The 17,384-nt window shown below is 53.3% G+C and overlaps 9 protein-coding genes across 9 annotated transcripts; 6 read left to right on the top strand and 3 right to left on the bottom strand.

Moving 5' to 3' along the window:
- Window positions 1–357: 357 nt before the first annotated feature.
- On the top strand, window positions 358–1,797 carry FMO1 (monooxygenase; the record flags this gene model as incomplete). The annotated part of the gene is made up of 1 exon (XM_062944819.1): window positions 358–1,797. One exon carries the CDS (start codon window positions 358–360, stop codon window positions 1,795–1,797), a length of 1,440 nt encoding a protein of 479 aa, XP_062803690.1.
- Window positions 1,798–2,353: 556 nt separating this feature from the next.
- Window positions 2,354–4,233, top strand: QC764_211150 (uncharacterized protein; the record flags this gene model as incomplete). The annotated part of the gene is made up of 2 exons (XM_062944820.1): window positions 2,354–2,540; window positions 2,600–4,233. The coding sequence occupies 2 exons, from the start codon at window positions 2,354–2,356 to the stop codon at window positions 4,231–4,233; spliced, it is 1,821 nt and encodes a 606-aa protein (XP_062803691.1).
- Window positions 2,432–6,001, bottom strand: LTV1. Its single transcript, XM_062944821.1, has 2 exons — window positions 5,695–6,001; window positions 2,432–5,630 (listed from the first exon to the last, which is right to left on the bottom strand). The coding sequence occupies exons 1-2, from the start codon at window positions 5,712–5,714 to the stop codon at window positions 4,325–4,327; spliced, it is 1,326 nt and encodes a 441-aa protein (XP_062803692.1). The 5' UTR covers window positions 5,715–6,001; the 3' UTR covers window positions 2,432–4,324.
- Window positions 6,002–6,182: 181 nt separating this feature from the next.
- Window positions 6,183–8,422, top strand: QC764_211170 (uncharacterized protein; the record flags this gene model as incomplete). The annotated part of the gene is made up of 2 exons (XM_062944822.1): window positions 6,183–7,412; window positions 7,470–8,422. The coding sequence occupies exons 1-2, from the start codon at window positions 6,419–6,421 to the stop codon at window positions 8,420–8,422; spliced, it is 1,947 nt and encodes a 648-aa protein (XP_062803693.1). The 5' UTR covers window positions 6,183–6,418.
- An 84-nt stretch (window positions 8,423–8,506) lies between these two features.
- On the top strand, window positions 8,507–10,009 carry mrpl7 (54S ribosomal protein L7, mitochondrial; the record flags this gene model as incomplete). Its single annotated transcript, XM_062944823.1, has 5 exons — window positions 8,507–8,533; window positions 8,619–8,911; window positions 8,946–8,959; window positions 9,017–9,714; window positions 9,770–10,009. The coding sequence occupies 5 exons, from the start codon at window positions 8,507–8,509 to the stop codon at window positions 9,878–9,880; spliced, it is 1,143 nt and encodes a 380-aa protein (XP_062803694.1). The 3' UTR covers window positions 9,881–10,009.
- A 129-nt stretch (window positions 10,010–10,138) lies between these two features.
- FES1 (hsp70 nucleotide exchange factor fes1) lies at window positions 10,139–10,816 on the bottom strand (the record flags this gene model as incomplete). Its single annotated transcript, XM_062944824.1, has 1 exon — window positions 10,139–10,816. One exon carries the CDS (start codon window positions 10,814–10,816, stop codon window positions 10,139–10,141), a length of 678 nt encoding a protein of 225 aa, XP_062803695.1.
- A 2,086-nt stretch (window positions 10,817–12,902) lies between these two features.
- On the top strand, window positions 12,903–15,210 carry ACT1 (actin). The gene is made up of 5 exons (XM_062944825.1): window positions 12,903–13,165; window positions 13,325–13,355; window positions 13,541–13,596; window positions 13,687–14,489; window positions 14,552–15,210. Exons 1-5 carry the CDS (start codon window positions 13,159–13,161, stop codon window positions 14,780–14,782), a joined length of 1,128 nt encoding a protein of 375 aa, XP_062803696.1. The 5' UTR covers window positions 12,903–13,158; the 3' UTR covers window positions 14,783–15,210.
- QC764_211210 (uncharacterized protein) lies at window positions 15,194–16,503 on the bottom strand. The gene is made up of 2 exons (XM_062944826.1): window positions 15,821–16,503; window positions 15,194–15,725 (listed from the first exon to the last, which is right to left on the bottom strand). The coding sequence occupies exons 1-2, from the start codon at window positions 16,079–16,081 to the stop codon at window positions 15,246–15,248; spliced, it is 741 nt and encodes a 246-aa protein (XP_062803697.1). The 5' UTR covers window positions 16,082–16,503; the 3' UTR covers window positions 15,194–15,245.
- QC764_211220 (uncharacterized protein) lies at window positions 16,075–17,370 on the top strand. The gene is made up of 3 exons (XM_062944827.1): window positions 16,075–16,125; window positions 16,229–16,646; window positions 16,716–17,370. Exons 2-3 carry the CDS (start codon window positions 16,490–16,492, stop codon window positions 16,910–16,912), a joined length of 354 nt encoding a protein of 117 aa, XP_062803698.1. The 5' UTR covers window positions 16,075–16,125; window positions 16,229–16,489; the 3' UTR covers window positions 16,913–17,370.
- The last annotated feature ends 14 nt before the right edge of the window (window positions 17,371–17,384 follow it).

Here is a 17,384-nt window from a genome sequence, read left to right on the forward strand (position 1 = left end):
AGCGGGAAACCAGTGACGTTTCCATTGGTAGGTTCCAGCCTTGGAGAAGCTTTACAGTGGGTCCTGCCTGGGAGCTTGCAGCTGAGGCATGCTCCACCGCCTGAAAACGGAAGGCGGTGTCATCTTGAGAGCCTTGGCAGTTTCGGGAGCTTTAGGCCAGCCTGTAATTTCGTATTCGAAGCACGTAATCGGTGTATGCAATGGTAACGACTTGATGATCAGTCCATGAATGGGTTCGACTGACAACCACCTCTCTTTTTCCCTCAAGTTCGTATACTTTGTTTTCAAGAATCTTTTGACGCCGAAGATTCCGTCTATCTATCCTATTCGACTTCTGAGCCACAGATCCTCTCCAACATGGGCTTCGAAACAGTATTAGGCCAAGCACCATTCGGTATTCACAGAATCGCAATCATCGGCGCTGGCCCATGCGGTCTTGCTGCGGCCAAGTATTTGGTGGCTCAAAAAGTCTTTGAAAAGATCGATATCTATGAGCAGCAATCAGAAGTTGGAGGCGTCTGGAAGTATAGCGCAAAGCCGGCGGAGAACCGTCGTGTGCCCCAAGTGAACCCCGAATGCCCGCCAGACCCCCCTTTGGAGCCTGGAGATGGCAATGACGATAAGGGACCAGTTTTTCCCTCGCCCATGTACAAACTACTACACACAAACATTCCACGAGGTTTAATGCCTTTTACGGACTTTCCTTTCTCAGATGATCTCCTCATCTTCCCCTCTCGCGATGACGTACAGGACTATCTGGTTCAGTACTCCCAGGACATAAGGCACCTCATCAGTTTCTCTACCGAGGTCAAAGATGTTCGTCTGAGAACAGATGCCAAGGGAAAGGATCAGTGGGACGTGGATGTGTTATCGCTACGAACGGGCGAGCTTACGACCGCAACATATGATGCTGTTGTTGTCGCATCTGGTCATTATTCTATCATTTATATCCCCGACATGAAGGGGATATCCGAGTTCAACAGCACACACCCCGATATAATTTCTCACTCCAAATACTACCGCACTCCCGAACCATTCAGGAACAAAAAGGTCATCGTGGTGGGCAACGCTGCCTCGGGCTTGGATATTGCCTCGCAAATCAGCCAAGTCTCGCAACAACCATTACTCTTATCGGTGCGGACACCAACCCCAGCGGCCAACCTTGAATGGACCGGGGCCGAGGAAGTCCCAGAAATTGAAGAGTTTCTCGTGGCAGACAGAGCTGTCCGATTCAAAGAGGGCAGGGTTGAGAAGGATATTGATGCCATCGTCTTCGCAACGGGCTACCTCTACTCCTTCCCCTTTCTCACCTCACTACAACCACCGTTGGTGACGGATGGGCGTCGAGTCAGGGGGCTCTATAAACATCTCTTTCACATTGAACACCCAACATTGGTGTTCCCAGGACTGCCTATAAAGGTGGTACCATTCCCCGTCTCACAAAGCCAAGCAGCCACCTTCTCACGGGTGTGGGCGAACCTGCTGCCCTTACCATCAGTGGATGATATGAAACGTTGGGAGGACGAGGAAGCTGAAAAGAAAGGTTCCAAGTATCACGTCTGGCCAGTGGGCGCGGATTCAGAGTACATCAACTCGGTCTATGACTGGATCACCGAAGCCGGCATTCCAGGCAAGGAGCCACCTCGATGGGACGAGGAGCAGTGCTGGCAGAGAACCTTCCACATGAAGGCCAAATTAAGGTTTGAATTGGAGGGTCGCAAGGCAAAGACTCTCAAAGAGCTCGGTTTTGACTATGAGCCGGAGCAGAAAGATGACTCGGGGCCGTTGTTGCTTTGAGACACGGCCCCGCCCCGAATGTCTCACTCAGCACGCCCTTTCTCAAATCTAACCGGTCGCCGATTCAGTGGGACCGGGTCAGACACCGAAGTGCAACGCAAAAGCCGGATGGCGATTCAGAACACCATCAAAATATCATCACCATGATCGGTAGATAATAGCCGGAAGTTAGAAAGAACATTTGGGGGCGGGCTCTGGCATAGATATTCTCCGCCTCTCTCATCCGACCCCTGCGACCAAACCCCACAGTGAGTTTCCGCCGAAGCGGTAGCCCTGGAGGTGTGCCCGGCAGGGGTTACAACAGCGCGTTGGGGCGCTGGAAGAGGCGTTCCCGATCCCGAGAAAGGGACAAAGTCGCATCGCATTGCTTGATCTGATGTGGCTAATCGTGGTATATTTGTAAGCATATTATCGATTATTGAACCAGACTTGGTTGAATCCTTCGTGCCTTCTCCAATTATCAGTCTCTGATAAGATTTCATCTTGCTCATAACCGTTCTCATCTTCTCATCTTACTGAACCGGTAGTTGTTCATCGATCTTGTTCAACTGTTGCAATGGCGTCGTTGTCTTATCGTGACGATAGCCGTCAAGGTGCTGGCAGTCTAAGTGACGACGATGATAAGCCACTGCCTCTCGATTTCGCCCACCACTACTCTGACACCACCAAAAGCCGGAATGCCAGTAAGATCAAGGCAATCTACAAGTTCTTTCAGATACCTGGCATTCTGAACATTGCTGGTGGTATGTATTCTATCATGTCTCCTCTTGTTAATAATCGTGATACTCAACTGCACCGCCAGGTCTCCCCAATGCCCAGTTCTTCCCCTACGACACCTTGGAGGCACAGGCAGCCAAACCTGAGAGATGGTCTCCTTCCTCCGGGTCATCAAACCCTTCAGCACCAAACCACATCACCATCCCCCATGATGATTCCACTCAGAAGGACCTCCTCCAAAAGATCGACCTAGCCACCGCCCTGCAGTACGGCATGGCCCAAGGCTACCCCCCCCTCCTCGGCTGGATCAGACAGTTCACCCGCGACCACCTCCACCCCGGCGTCCCCTACAAAGGTGGCCCCGAAGTAGTCCTCACCTGCGGCTCAACTGACGGGTTTGCCAAAGCCCTCAACCTCTTCGTCACCCCCTGGAGAACCACCGACCCCATCTCATCCCGTCCCGGCCTTCTCTGCGAAACCTACGTCTACACCAACATCACCAACCAAGCCACCCCCCTCGGCGTCCAAATGGTGCCCGTCAAAACCGACGAATCCGGGATGGCAGTCTCTGGTCCGGGGGGGTTAGAAGACGTCCTCGCGAACTGGGACAGCAGCAAGGGGAAACGCCCTCACTTGATGTATACCGTCACCCTAGGCCACAACCCAACCGGTATCCTCCTCTCGGTCGAGCGCAAGAAGGAAATCTACGCCATCTGCAGCAAATATGACGTGATAATCATCGAAGATGAGCCCTACTGGTACCTCCAATTCCCCGAAGCGAGCTCTCTCGAGGCCGAATCCCGTGGCCTGCCTCCCCCTCCTCGCTCCTCCCCTTCCACAGTCACCACTCCATCCTCCGGCTTCCCCTTCCTCGACTCCCTAACCCCATCCTTCACCCCCCTCGACACCGACGGCCGTGTCGTCCGCCTAGACACCTTCTCAAAAACAGTAGCCCCAGGCTGCCGTCTGGGCTGGATAACCGCCCAACCCGCCCTCATCGAGCGATTCGAACGAATAACCGAAGCGACAACCCAACAACCCTCCGGCTTCGTCCAAGCTCTAATCTCCAAACTGTTGATCTCCCCCTCTCCCACCCCCTCCCCCACCCCATCCTTCTCCCTCTTCTCCCACCGCCCCCCCCCCTCCCAACCATCAGGCTGGCAACCGTCCGGCTTCGTAACCTGGCTCTCCGGCCTCCGCACCCGCTACCAGACCCGCATGGCAAGAATGTGCACCATCCTCGACTCCGGCTCCGTCCTCATCACCACCCCCCCAACCCGCTCCCACTCATGGGCTGTGGTGAAGAAAGTAAAGTTATACGACTTTTCGTGGCCGAGAGCGGGCATGTTCATCTGGTTGAGGATGCACTTCTTTTCACATCCTTTGTTCCCCGTTTTCAAGTCTGCCTTGTCAACCGCGTTGATGGTCTGGCTTACGGGGGGGGACTACAAGGTCTTGGTCACGACGGGGGCAATCTTCGCTGCGAATGACGAGATCAAGGAGAGGGAAGGGTGGGAGTACTTCAGGCTTTGTTTTGCTGCCGAGGAGGAGGAGAATGTCGAGTTGGCTGCCGAGAGGTTTGTGGAGGGGGTGAAGGCGTTTTGGGAGGTGAGGGATCATGAGGTTATCAAGAAGCTGCTGGAGGAGGTGAAGAGTGACGACGAGGTGGTCGGGGAGCAAGAGGGGTTGGTGAATCTGGCTGGGTTCATGGGGTGTTAAAGATACTAGGGATAGATGTTGGGGAGGCAATGTAACAATGGTATCGAATTTTTATGTAAAAGAAATACTTCCTGGTCTGATAGGACAGACTCTATGGTTTCTTCTCTTCCGCTTTTTTTTCTTCACCTCTGCCCCCAGTCCTATACTTGGCCGGAATTATCGGCGGCCCCAACGCCTTCCTGATCTCGTCAAACTCGGCGACTCCATTCTTCCACTTGCCCTTCTTGACTCTGTTCTTCCCCCGCACGTCATACTCACCCAAAAACTCGTCCAGCATGCTGTCAAAGTCTTGCCTGGTGGTTCCCTGGACAGTCGACATGGTGGACACGGCCGACACAGACGCCAAATCGTCCTCGTCATAGTTGTACTCCTCCTCGAGCTTCTCAAACCTTCTATCCAAGATGTTGAGCTGCTCTGTCCGGTATATCGACGAAGAAGTCATCGAGTAGGTCGACGGGTTCGTCAACGCGCCCTTCCTCTTCTTTTGCCTCCCGCCATTGGTAGTGGTGGTCCAAATCGACGACTGAATCTCCGACGGCGTAGCCCCCCACCCAACCGCCTTCTTTTTCGGGGCCGCGGCACCAGACTTCTGATCATCCTTAAACTTCTTAAACTCTCCCATCCAGTCATCCGACGGTCCTTCTTGATCACCTTCCCTGGAAGTATCAACCAGCTCCGGCACCTGATCCTCCTCTTGACTCCGCTGCTGCTTCTTCTGCGCCGGCCCAGCCTTAACCGTACAATCCGACTCCCACCCCTCATCCTCATCCTCATCCTCCTCCCAAACATCCCTCAACTCATCCAGCTCCTCCGCATCCCCCTCCACCAGCCCCTTCAGCACATCCTCCCCCCCTTCCTCATCCACATACGCCTCATCCTCCAACGCCTCCAAAACCTCCCTCAACCTCGGGTCCATATCCGGCTGAAACCCCGCAATAGAATCAGGAACATCCTGCTGAGCCTGATACGTCAACCTCTGCAAATTCTTGCTCGGCAATATCTCCTCATCCAACAACCCCTCGCTCTTGTGCTCCAAGTCCATCTTTGCCAGCGCCTCCGACAAGTTCATCTTTTGTTTTCCCTTGGACTTTTGCAAGGAGGGCGCCTCGACAAAGACAGCCTCCCCGGCGCCGGTGCCGAGGTCGCGGAGGTGCTGCATGTAGTCGTACTCGGTGTCATCGTAGTAGACGCCGTAGTTGGCGGCCTCGCCCTCGTTGTCGCGGATCGAGGCGGCGTCGGAGCCAAGTTCCGAGGCGAGGTCGCTTAGGCCTTTGGATTTTGAATTTTTGGAGGGCGCGCTGGGGGCGAGGACCATGGAGGGGGCTGTGTCATCGTGGATGAGGGGGTCGTTCTGGGGGCGGTAGACGAGGGTGAAGTGGGTGGCTGTTTTTTTGTCGCTGTACAGATGTGAGTATGACTTCGAGGTGAGGGGAGGTTGTTATCTGACGGGAGTAGACTTACATCCATTTTCCTTTGCCCATTTTTGGCTGGTTTGGTCAAGCAGTTGCGCTTGACGGACAAAGGTTGGTTTGGTTAGGGGCAAGTTCTCGACGTTCAGTTGATGGATGAGGGCAGGAAATGGAATTCTCGAATCAAGAGCCCAAAAAAGCTGTCAAGGTGGAATTTGGTATCAGAGTGCAGCACCACCACCACACCAAACCATGCACGCGGCAGAGCAAGAGGAAAATTTTGGTGGGGTAGAATACGTTTATCTTATCAAAGGTTTTGCGGGAGGGGTACTTTTGAGCCAACACTTGTTCATAGAGACTCTTCACTGCATCGAGCCTGAAGAGCAACACCAAGCTAGAATTACTTGGATTAACTGCTGGAAGTGATAGAACAATGACTTTAGAGAATAATTCATCCCTCAAAAAGAGCCCAGAGAGCTTTACGTAACCCGAAGCCGGCCAGAGACCGCCACACACAGTCATACTTAGGATAGGCACTAGGTACCCCAGCACCATCTCTGTCCGTCGGCGCAAATTTGCCCCTCCATTTATCAGCAATTCCATCAATAAACCACCACCCCGCCCAACTTTGCGACGGGCGCCGTGGCTTGTTCAACTTACATCACATCCCCCCCCCAATTTCAGCACCTATAGCTACGATATCCCGATCGTAGCGTGCTAGTAACACCAACCGAAAAAAATCACACATAGGCAACACCCCGCGGAAAACCGCAATCATGGTCCTCGCCAAATCCAAAAAGTCGGTCGGTCTCGGCAACTCGCTGATGAATGACCGCTTCGGCAAGGGCAAAGGCTCCGACCGCAAGAGAGCCTCGGCCGTCACCCGTATCGACCATGCCACCGGCCAGGAATACATCACCAACGACAGGCAGGAAGCCTCTTGGGTCAAGATGCGCTCCATCACCGAGCAGGGCGCCCTCGACGAGTTCCTCGCCACCGCCGAACTGGCCGGCACCGATTTCACCGCCGAGAAGATGAGCAGCGTCAAGATCATCCACACGGACCAAAAGAACCCCTATCTCTTGTCCGCCGCCGAGGAGAGGGTCATTGTCGGGAAACAAAACCAGAACAAGGGCAAATTGACGGTTCCCAGAAGGCCAAAGTGGGATTCTACCACGACCAGGGAGCAGCTTGACAGGCTGGAAAAGGAGGCCTTTTTGGACTGGAGAAGAGGGCTGGCCGAGCTGGAGGAGACCAAGGACTTGCTCATGACACCATTTGAGAGAAACTTGGAGGTGTGGAGGCAGCTCTGGAGAGTTATCGAGCGCTCTGATGTTGTTGTTCAGATTGTTGATGCCAGAAACCCGTTGATGTTCCGTTCTGAGGATTTGGAGAACTATGTCAAGGAGGTGGACCCCAAGAAGCACAACCTGCTGCTTATCAACAAGGCCGATATGATGACGTATAGGCAGAGAAAGATGTGGGCTGATTACCTCAAGGGTCAAAAGATTGCCTACAGGTTCTTCTCTGCTCATCTGGCCAAGGAGGCGCTCGAGGCTGTGGAGGAGGAGTCTGAGTCTGAGGAGGAGCCCACCGTTGCTTCTTCTAGCAAGAAGCCGGTTGCTGAGGTGAAGGAGGAGACTCGGGAGGAGGAGGAGGAGGAGGCTGAGGAGGCCGAGACCCAAGAAGAGCAGGAGGATGAGGATACCAGAATTCTGACGGTGGACGAGTTGGAGGATATTCTTTTGGAGCTTGAGCCGGCGAATACAGGTAAGCTACTGACCTAGATTTTGAACACCTTGACACGAAGCTAACCATGATCATCAGACCCTGGTCACAAATTCACAGTCGGTTTGGTCGGTTACCCCAACGTCGGTAAATCGTCCACAATCAACGCTCTTGTTGGTGCCAACAAGGTGTCAGTTTCGTCCACCCCCGGTAAAACGAAGCATTTCCAGACCATTCACTTGAGTGAAAAGGTTTTGTTGTGCGATTGTCCCGGTCTCGTGTTCCCCAACTTTGCCAACACCAAGGCAGAGCTTGTCTGCAACGGTGTCTTGCCGATTGATCAGCTCCGCGAGTACACTGGCCCCTCCACTCTCGTGGCTACCAGAATCCCCAAGCCTTTTCTGGAGGCCATCTACGGTATCCAGATTTACACCCGCCCTCTCGAGGAAGGCGGCAATGGCATTCCTACTGGTGAGGAATTGCTCAGAGCGTATGCCCGTCACAGAGGTTTCATGACACAGGGTCTCGGTCAGCCCGATGCCTCCAGGGCAGCGAGATATGTCCTCAAGGATTATGTCGCTGGCAAGCTCCTCTACTGCAACCCGCCACCAGACAGTGTCGATGGTGCCGAGTTCAATCGCGAGCTCTACGACATTGCCCATCTGCCCGAGAAGAGAAGAGCTGCCCTGCAACAAGCACTGGACGAGATGACCATCGATGGTAGTGCAGCTGATGATGCTTCGGTTCTGACCGACTTCATCCCCCTTCCTCAGGGGCAAAAATCGCAAACACTGGACAAGGCTTTCTTCAAGAGCGGTGCGAACAACACTGGCAACTTCACCAGACCGTTCCAGTACAAATACACGGAGCAGGGCAAGCAGGTTATGGAGGGCAAGAACTTGTCCGGGAGGAAACTGAGGGCTATGATTGCTCTCGAGAAGGGAATCGACCCCAAGGATGTGCAGATGACTACGGGGAAGAAGCATTATAAGGGGTCTATGAAGGGGAGAGGCAAGCACAGACGCAACAACGCGGATGATGATGAGCCATGAATGTTGTTTTTTTCTCTGGTTGAAACTTGGGAAATGGGTTTGGTATCATTAGAATCATTACTTTTGGCGTTATAAAAAGTCTCAATGGATTATTTCCGCGATGTTCACTTCGTACTTGTAGTTGCTCGTACTGTGAATAAATGCATATCCAACCCTAACCCGCCCCTCAAAATGGTCTGTGCCACGGGGGCTCCAGAAAATTTCCAACTGCAACCTTGAGAGCCGTCTCAGAGGTTTTGGGCCGAGCGAGCTCCGGGCAAACCACTCCGATCAATCTCGAATTTCCGTCGCCCGCTGCCCGATCCCTTTCGAAGCCATGGCGAGCGTCCGCGCCCTGTCCCGACCGACCCGGGGTGTTTCCCTGTCTCAAATATCCCGGCAGACCTGTTCCAGACGATGGGCTTCTTCAGCCGCCGCCGAGGCGCCTCTTGAGGACCTCGAGGACTCGGCTTTGGGGGCGCCGCCGTTGAGCGAGGAGGAGAAGAAGACGTTTAGACCTTGGAAGAGGCAAGCAGACAGGAAGTTTGCTTTTGCCAAGTGGGAGGTTTGTTTCCCCTTACATGGCAACAATATAGTGACCTTTTGACACGACAGATACAACTACCACGCCCCCAAATACGACCGCGGCCCCTCCACCCGGTTCAACCCCTCCCTCCTCGGAACCCACAGCCCGCGACTTCGTCCCCGGCCCCTTCAACCTCCCCCGCCTACGACAGACGTACCTCTCCACCGTCGCCTCCGACATCATGACGCTAACCTACAACCACATACCCCCCGGAACACCAAAGAAGGAAACACCCCAACGTCTTCGTGAATGGGATGATTCCTCGCCCTACCACGCTAACCGCTCCCTCCGCGCCCCCCGCGGCGCGCCGGTGTTGCCGCTGCTGGAGAGGGATGTCAACTTTACGAATATACCCGAGATCAAGGAAATCACCCTCGCGGCGTACGTCCCTGCCGCGCTGCAGGACATGGACAATCTGCTTGTTGCCCGCGCGGCGCTGCTTGCTATTACGGGGGTGCTGCCCGAGATGACAAAGACACGGACTAATGTCCAGCAGTGGAAGATTCGGGCGGGGGAGTTTGCGGGGTGCAAGGTTACTGTTAGGGGGAATGAGGCGTATGAGTTTTTTGATCGGTGTGTGAACTTGGTGTTTCCGAGGATTAAGGACTGGAGGGGGATTGAGGCTACGACGGGGGACAGCTCGGGGAATTTGGCGTGGGGGTTTACGCCCGAGGAGCTGAAGCTGTTTCCGGAGATGGAGGTCAATTTGGGGATGTATCCGCCCAAGGTGAGTACTCGGGTCTCGATTTATGATGAAGGGGTTGTGCTGACAAGAAAAATAGATGGTGCCTGGTTGCAGAGTGTACGTCAAGACGACGGCCACGTCGGATAGGCAGGCTAGGTTGCTGCTTCAGGCTATGGGGTTGCCGTTTTTTGGTGAGGTGAAGAATTAAAGGGGGCAAAGAGGGAGAGGAAGAACTTGTACAAATACCAGTAAAAAAGTGTATAAATGTAACAACACATAGACAACCGGCAAGGTTTCTGAATCAAGAGTTTTGTTCATGTCAAGTGAGCAAAAACCACACGTCATTGAATCTGCCCGTCTTATCATGTCTATATTCACACGAACCCCTTCCCACCCAAAAACCCATTTTAAACCCCTCCCAAAAACGCCGTGTAATGCAAAATCATTTTTGTTGATCCCCCTTCCTTTAAGCCTTGTTACTCGTCTTCTTGACCCGCTCCTTCAACCCCTCCATAACCCTATCAACCCCATCCATATCCGTCGCATCCCCCACCTTTTGTTCCGCTTCATGATGACCCCCCTTGACCAGCTCCTCATGACAAACATCCAACGCAGGCTGGTAATTCCTCACCGCCGAACTCAACGCATAAACAGCCTTCCTCCTCACCCCTTCCTGCTCGTCCTCTGCCAGGATCATCTTCACCAACCTCGGCAACCCCCCCATCGCTAACAATCTCTCTTGTGACTTGATATTGTTTTGGACAGCGGTGCCGACGCACCAGGCGGCGTACTTTCTGATTTCGGGCTCCGAGTGGGAGAGGAGGGCGAGGAGGGGGGTCCAGAGGGAGAGGTTGGAGAGGTTGTTTGCGTTGTCGAGGGACTCGATGAGCTGCTCGAAGTTGTCGAAGGCGATGAGCTTGTTTTCGAGGGTGGTGGTCGGGTCGTGGAGGACTTCCATTGCTGCTTTCATCAGGTCTGCGTCTGAGGGGCCGCCCATGAGGGCGGAGAGGATTTCGGGGTTGAGGTCGCTGCGGGGGGCCGGTTGGGAAGGGGGGGGGGAAGGGGCGGAGGGGTCGGCGGAGGGGTTGGAGACGGTGGAGTGCTCGATTCCCCATTTGAGGAGGTTGGTGAGGTTTTTATCCATTTTGTTTGAGGGGGTGGTGGTGATAATGGTGGTGGTTGAAGGCTTCGAGATGTTTGATGGAGGGGTAGTTTGCGACAGACGGTTATGGAGGGGTGATCGGGTTCAGATGTGATTTTTGACTGGCTGATATATCACCAGAACGTCTGGGAGAGAATGGGTATCTTGAAGAGTAGGCGACTGGAGAAATATGGTCAAGGCAAAACTCGGGAATCGCAGTCTTATGAAAAAAGTGATAGCGATATGACGCCCAAAGTTGAATCCCAATCTGTAATCTGCGATTGGCGTTCGCGAACGTTCAGGAAAATTCTATCCCGATTGGGACTAGCGCGCTTGCACGTGAGTGTCTATGAAGCTCATGATTTGTGTCCGACTGAGGCATCGGGGAGACATCACTTGATATGAATAGATTATGAAAGCCGGAGGGACTTGAACATAAGGAATATAAACCAATCTCTGCCAAGTCTTCCAGAACAAAACCTCAAGATGAGGCTCGCTGATGATACTCCATATCGTAGACGATACGATGTCGCCGCAATGGCTTGTGCGTTTACGTGCCCCTCCACACTTTTAGAACAAGGTGGAAAGCTGCCCCACCACTGCCCCTCATCGCCGCTCTTAGCGATTTCGCCTAAGCCAAAATGAAAAAAAGGGGAAGTCGAGGACACCATAGAGAGACAGGGGAAGGCAGCCATTTTATCATTAGGAGAATCATCTCCCATTATCATCAACCCCCTGAACTTGCACGCAATTGCATGTCGAATCAATAATAGAGACGTATGATTACGCAATTAGCTCCTTTTGTTTCATACCTCACCCCCCAATCGGCGCTATATCGGACAACCTCAAACTTGTTATCAAAGGGGGAGGAGGCTCACCGACATATCTACATACTATGTATAATGGGGACCAACCGCAATCAAATATCCAGCCTGGAATGATATCCCGTAGGACTTGTCCACCAACGGATTCCCCGGACCGGCCGAGATGCATTTCTCGGATTCTCCTTGGACTAGCGGTGGAGTTGCTGCTTGCAGTTGCAGCTGCCCGCACCCGCCGCCTTGTTGGAAGTTATTAGCTATCTCACAGCGTGGACCCAGTATGGCCATACAGCCGCAACGCTTCCTGCTCGGGAACAGCCACCGGGAGAAACGTCATAACATTGTCCATTTTTTTCTTCCGTTTTTTTTTTTCTTTTTTTCTTTATTTTTTTCCGAAGGTGGTTGTCTGGAATGCTGTTTCGAAGCTTTTGACGGTATCAAACTGCAAGGGCATACGTATACCTCCACTGCCCCATATTCTCATATTTTCAACCCAGCGCCCCGTGAAAGTCGAAAAAGGAGGTGCCTGCTTGGCGGTGGTGGTTTTGTGATGTTGGTGTTGAACGGGGTGTCTCGAGAACAAGATAATGGGGCCGAGTCGTCGTCAGCCTCTTCCCCGACTTCATTTTTTCATCATGATCTTGCAGTTCATCCCATCTTTCTTTCTTCATAGGTATTACTTGATGACAGTGATAGTGGCATTATTGATTGACAGGTGGACAAGGCCACCGCCTCGGGAAAACACACCGTGCAGATACCTTGCCGCCTCCCCGCGTTGTGGCAACAGGTGCCAAGCGAAGCTGGGTCCATGAGGTCGCCGCACCGTATGGGTTGTGCCACGTACGGTATTGTGCTCACATAGCTCAACAACAGGTTGACAACTGGGAGAGCTGCGGAATTGTTGGTGAAGGTGGCTGGCTGCCTCGAGGACCTACAGAGAGAGGTATCTCTACTGTCGACAGCCAGAGAGGGACGGGATTGAGAGATGGAAAGACAAAGCGTTGGAATAGAAATAGATAGTTACAACTCCAAATATTCACAAGCTGTCAGCCCAGCCACATCAGTGACGAAGCAGACAACCAGGCCAGATTTGTTAAAGCGGCAAGTCGATCCCTTGTTTCTGCCAAATTAGGCGGTCTCGACTTGCCAGTGCCAGTTGATTTTATGTAGGCAGTCAGACAGGCAGTGGGTTGGGAAGCAGCTGTGACATCGTTGCAGGGGGGGACAGGGCCTTCCTTCGTCAGCGTGTGTGTGTGTCGCTCCACCCACCAGTCTCTCCTGGAGCGCTGGGGACTGGGGAGGGGGGAGGAACCAAGACCCAAGCACTGACCTTAAATTCACCTCCCCTTTCCAACCTCGCGCCGCGGGAACCCATCTTTTTCCACTCTCCGCCTCTGCATCTGTCTCCGACAACCCATAACCATCCATCAACCTCCTGCTCTTGACGATCCGGGAATCGCGCAAGCTGATTATTGACTTTTTCACCTTCAAACTTTTTCGTCTACAAGCAAATAATCTATCAAAATGGAGGGTAAGTCACCACACCTAACCTACCAAGCTCGGGCTGCCAGTTTCCCAGCTGCGAAGATGACGACTGCTGCTGCCCCTTTCGCAAGCAGCTAGCTGGCAGTCCAAATGCCTGGAATACCTTGATGATCAAACAAATGCTGATCCGGTGTCCCGCGTGCAGAAGAAGTTGCTGCCCTCGTTATCGACAATGGGTAAGCCGCGATCCCGCAATCTCCCAATCTCTCCCAATCTCACCGACTCGGTTCTGCGGGGGCGGAGCAGCGACGCAACTCGACACATCATCGAGCCCGCTGGCCCAGCAACAAACTCGCCGTCCCCGCGAACATGAGAGAAACCACACAGGACAAAAAATGGATGGAAACTGACGTGCATCTAGCTCCGGCATGTGCAAGGCCGGTTTCGCCGGTGATGATGCTCCTCGTGCCGTTTTCCGTAAGTCGCGCCTCTGGTCAACCGCACCGCGCGGGCAAGCTGCAAGCAATGGCTGCCTTTTTGGACATTTCAGCTAACTCACCGCCCCAGCTTCCATTGTCGGTCGCCCCCGTCACCATGGTATTATGATTGGTATGGGTCAAAAAGACTCGTACGTTGGTGATGAGGCCCAGTCCAAGCGTGGTATCCTCACGCTTCGCTACCCTATCGAGCACGGTGTCGTCACCAACTGGGACGACATGGAGAAGATCTGGCATCATACCTTCTACAACGAGCTCCGCGTTGCCCCCGAGGAGCACCCCGTCCTCTTGACCGAGGCTCCCATCAACCCCAAGAGCAACCGTGAGAAGATGACACAGATCGTTTTCGAGACGTTCAACGCCCCCGCCTTCTACGTCTCCATTCAGGCCGTCCTTTCCCTGTACGCCTCCGGTCGCACCACCGGTATCGTGCTCGACTCTGGTGATGGTGTCACCCACGTCGTCCCCATCTACGAGGGTTTCTCCCTTCCCCACGCCATTGCCCGTGTCGACATGGCCGGCCGTGATTTGACCGACTATCTGATGAAGATCCTCGCCGAGCGTGGTTATACTTTCTCCACCACGGCCGAGCGTGAAATCGTCCGTGACATCAAGGAGAAGCTCTGCTACGTTGCTCTCGACTTTGAGCAGGAGATCCAGACTGCTGCTCAGAGTTCCAGTCTGGAGAAGTCGTATGAGCTTCCCGACGGCCAGGTCATTACAATTGGCAACGAACGTTTCCGCGCCCCCGAGGCCCTCTTCCAGCCTTCCGTCCTTGGCCTCGAGTCTGGCGGTATCCACGTCACCACTTTCAACTCCATCATGAAGTGCGACGTCGATGTCAGAAAGGACCTCTACGGCAACATCGTCATGGTGATTATTTCCGGGGTGACCCTCCTATTCCTTCAATGTGGCAAAGGCTGACCCCTGACTAGTCTGGTGGTACCACCATGTACCCTGGTCTCTCCGATCGTATGCAGAAGGAGATCACTGCTCTTGCTCCTTCTTCCATGAAGGTCAAGATCATTGCTCCTCCCGAGCGCAAGTACTCCGTCTGGATCGGTGGTTCCATTTTGGCCTCTCTCTCCACCTTCCAGCAGATGTGGATCTCAAAGCAGGAGTACGACGAGAGCGGTCCCTCGATCGTTCACCGCAAGTGCTTCTAAGGTATTTTCTCCTCAATTCCCCTCTTAACGGGCTAATGACTGACCGCCTCGTAGCATAGGGTGTGGCAGCTTCCCGGATCGTCGCCAGGCAGCGGTGACCTTTTGCTCTACTAGAGACCACAGCGGCGGCAGCGGCATGAGGCATTACTATGGCGTCGGGCTTGTATCTCGTGGACGAGACTCCTATTTACAAAAAGTTTGGACGCTGGTCAGGGGACGGTGGGCGTCTGTTCTCGGACGACACGGTAATTATCAGTCTCTGTGTTTCCTGGGCGGGCGGGTGCGATTGTGCGGGGGCAGCGCGTGGTACAAGTAGACCGTAAAGGTTGATGAAGCACTTTTTTTTAACTTTTTTTTATTGCACTAGCCATTGGGTGAATTTAGTTGTTTTTTTTCCACTATCCTGTGGCTGTCTGTGTAAGAAGACGATAAAACAAGTTGATTATGGTTGGCTTGCCCTTGATTATGGATTGTCTTGTTTATTTTGGATGACTGCTTGTCTGTCCACAGGTGGTTCTTTTAGATTATGACCGTTGCCGTCGACTTTTACCGTCTCCGAATTGGTGCCAGGTGTCTCTATTTCGTTGGACTCGTCGTGATATTCCTCATCTACAACCTCCCACTCGAACTCCTCCTCGTCCACTTCCTCTCCCTCTTGAACCTCTTTTGTCTCTGGCAAAGTCAACCCGGCAGCCCTGGCCTTTTCCTCAGCCAGTTTCCTGTGTTTTCTGCGGGATTTTTTTGCGGCACTGTCGGCCCTTTTTTTCTTGACGCTGCCGACGATGGCGACCCGGGACTGGGAACCGTTGTAGAGCTCGTCGAGGCGCTCGGCGAGGATGTCGCGGGCTATCTTGCGGTTTTGGGAGCGGGAGCGGGTGGCTTGGCACTTGATTACGATGTTGGTTGGGAGGTGTTTTATCTGAACGGCCGAGTTGGTTTTGTTCTGTTTTCAGTTGCGGTTTGTGTTAGTGGTGGTGCGGTTGGGTTTGGAAAGAGGGGGGGAGTTTGGGGGGCGGGGGAGGGGAGTATATAACGCACGATTTTCTGACCACCCGGGCCTGACCCCTTGAGGAAGGACTCTTCGATTTCGGATTCGGGGGGTGGTTTAGGTCTTGAGGGCATTTGTTTGCGGGATACGGTTTTTTTGTTTTGGTTGGGAGGGGTGGTGTGGAAGGGTGCGGGTATTGCTACTGCTGATGTTGTTGTTGTTGTTGTTGGTGGTGGTGGTGGTGGGAAGGGATGGTAACGGGTGAGGAGGTGGCATGGTTGGTGGCGGAGGAGGGGTCGTAGGGAAAACATTGTGGCTGTAAACTGGAGGGATGGTTGAAGCTATACTCATGTCTGTAAGTGCTGGCTGTTGACGGCGTCACCAATCCATCCCCGTGTCGCGACGCAGATAAGGAATTATGGAGTTGCCTTGTGGCTTATCGAGAATTGGCCAATCAGCCATACCCACCCAGTTAAATGGCCGATACTTCCGCCCTGACTTTGACTGACCGCCGCCCGCCGCGAGCCCCTGAACCGTCGCGCTTCTGGAACCTTGCCCAGTCCAGGAATTAATTCCCAAAAAGTTGCAACTTTTGCGACAACACACCACACCACACCACGCCTCACCACGCCACACCACACCACCATTCACCGTATTTCGCAAAGTTCAGCAGAGAAGAATAGGGAAAACAAAAAAAAAACAAAAAAAAAACCGCCAAAATGACAACAATGAACAACTACCGCCCCGCCACGGCAGAGGAAAAACTCACCATGTCTCCCATCGACAGGCTGAGCAAGTGGCTGGAGCTCAAGATTTACCAGCTCGAGGTGACGATGAGCGTGTACATGTTCACGCCGATGGAGAAGTTTATTTTTTGTACGTCCGGACACACGCACCTCTCCCTCCCGTTGGGTGGTTTGCTAATTGAAGGAAAATAAATGTCAGACTCGATCCTGTTCCTCCTGACCAGCCTGACGCTCATCGCGACGGTCTTGTATCTCCCCCATCACATCGCCTTTATAGTGGGGAGGGCGTGGTTTTATATGCATGGGGAGGTGCCGGTGGATGCGGTAGAGAAGGTGACGAGTTCGACGTTGGGGAAGATTGCGGAGGTGACGGCTGGGGTTGTGAAGGAGCTCTAAGCTCGTGAAGGACAGGGGCCGGGAATGGTTCGGGACCTGCTCGAGACACAGGTTTTCGGTGGCGGTTTCTGGTATGGTGGGCCAAAAGCAGCGATCGGAGGGTCTGGTTGCTGTGGGCCTGGAGGGCTAGGTGATGATAAGTTGGGGATGGACGACTAATGCGGTTGGGATGTGACAGTAATGATTGGGAATACGGAACGGTTAATTATCGGTGGTGCTGTTGGGTGGTGTACGCAATTCACACGACATACATAAGGGGAGAATGGTTGGATTAATTGGGCGTTTTAGGGGCAGGCATAGCAGGCGGTCATATAGTAATTTGGAAGGGGATGAACAGGTGCATACAGATAGATGCCTTGGACGGCGGTACACATAAACATATCATACCAAAAAATAAACTTAACACCACGGATATCAACGTGTTCTATAGTAACACTTTAATCATGGCTTTTTCATTCACATCTACCATCTA

This window comes from Podospora pseudoanserina, chromosome 2, assembly GCF_035222485.1.
Source record: "Podospora pseudoanserina strain CBS 124.78 chromosome 2, whole genome shotgun sequence".
Lineage (NCBI taxonomy): Eukaryota > Fungi > Ascomycota > Sordariomycetes > Sordariales > Podosporaceae > Podospora > Podospora pseudoanserina.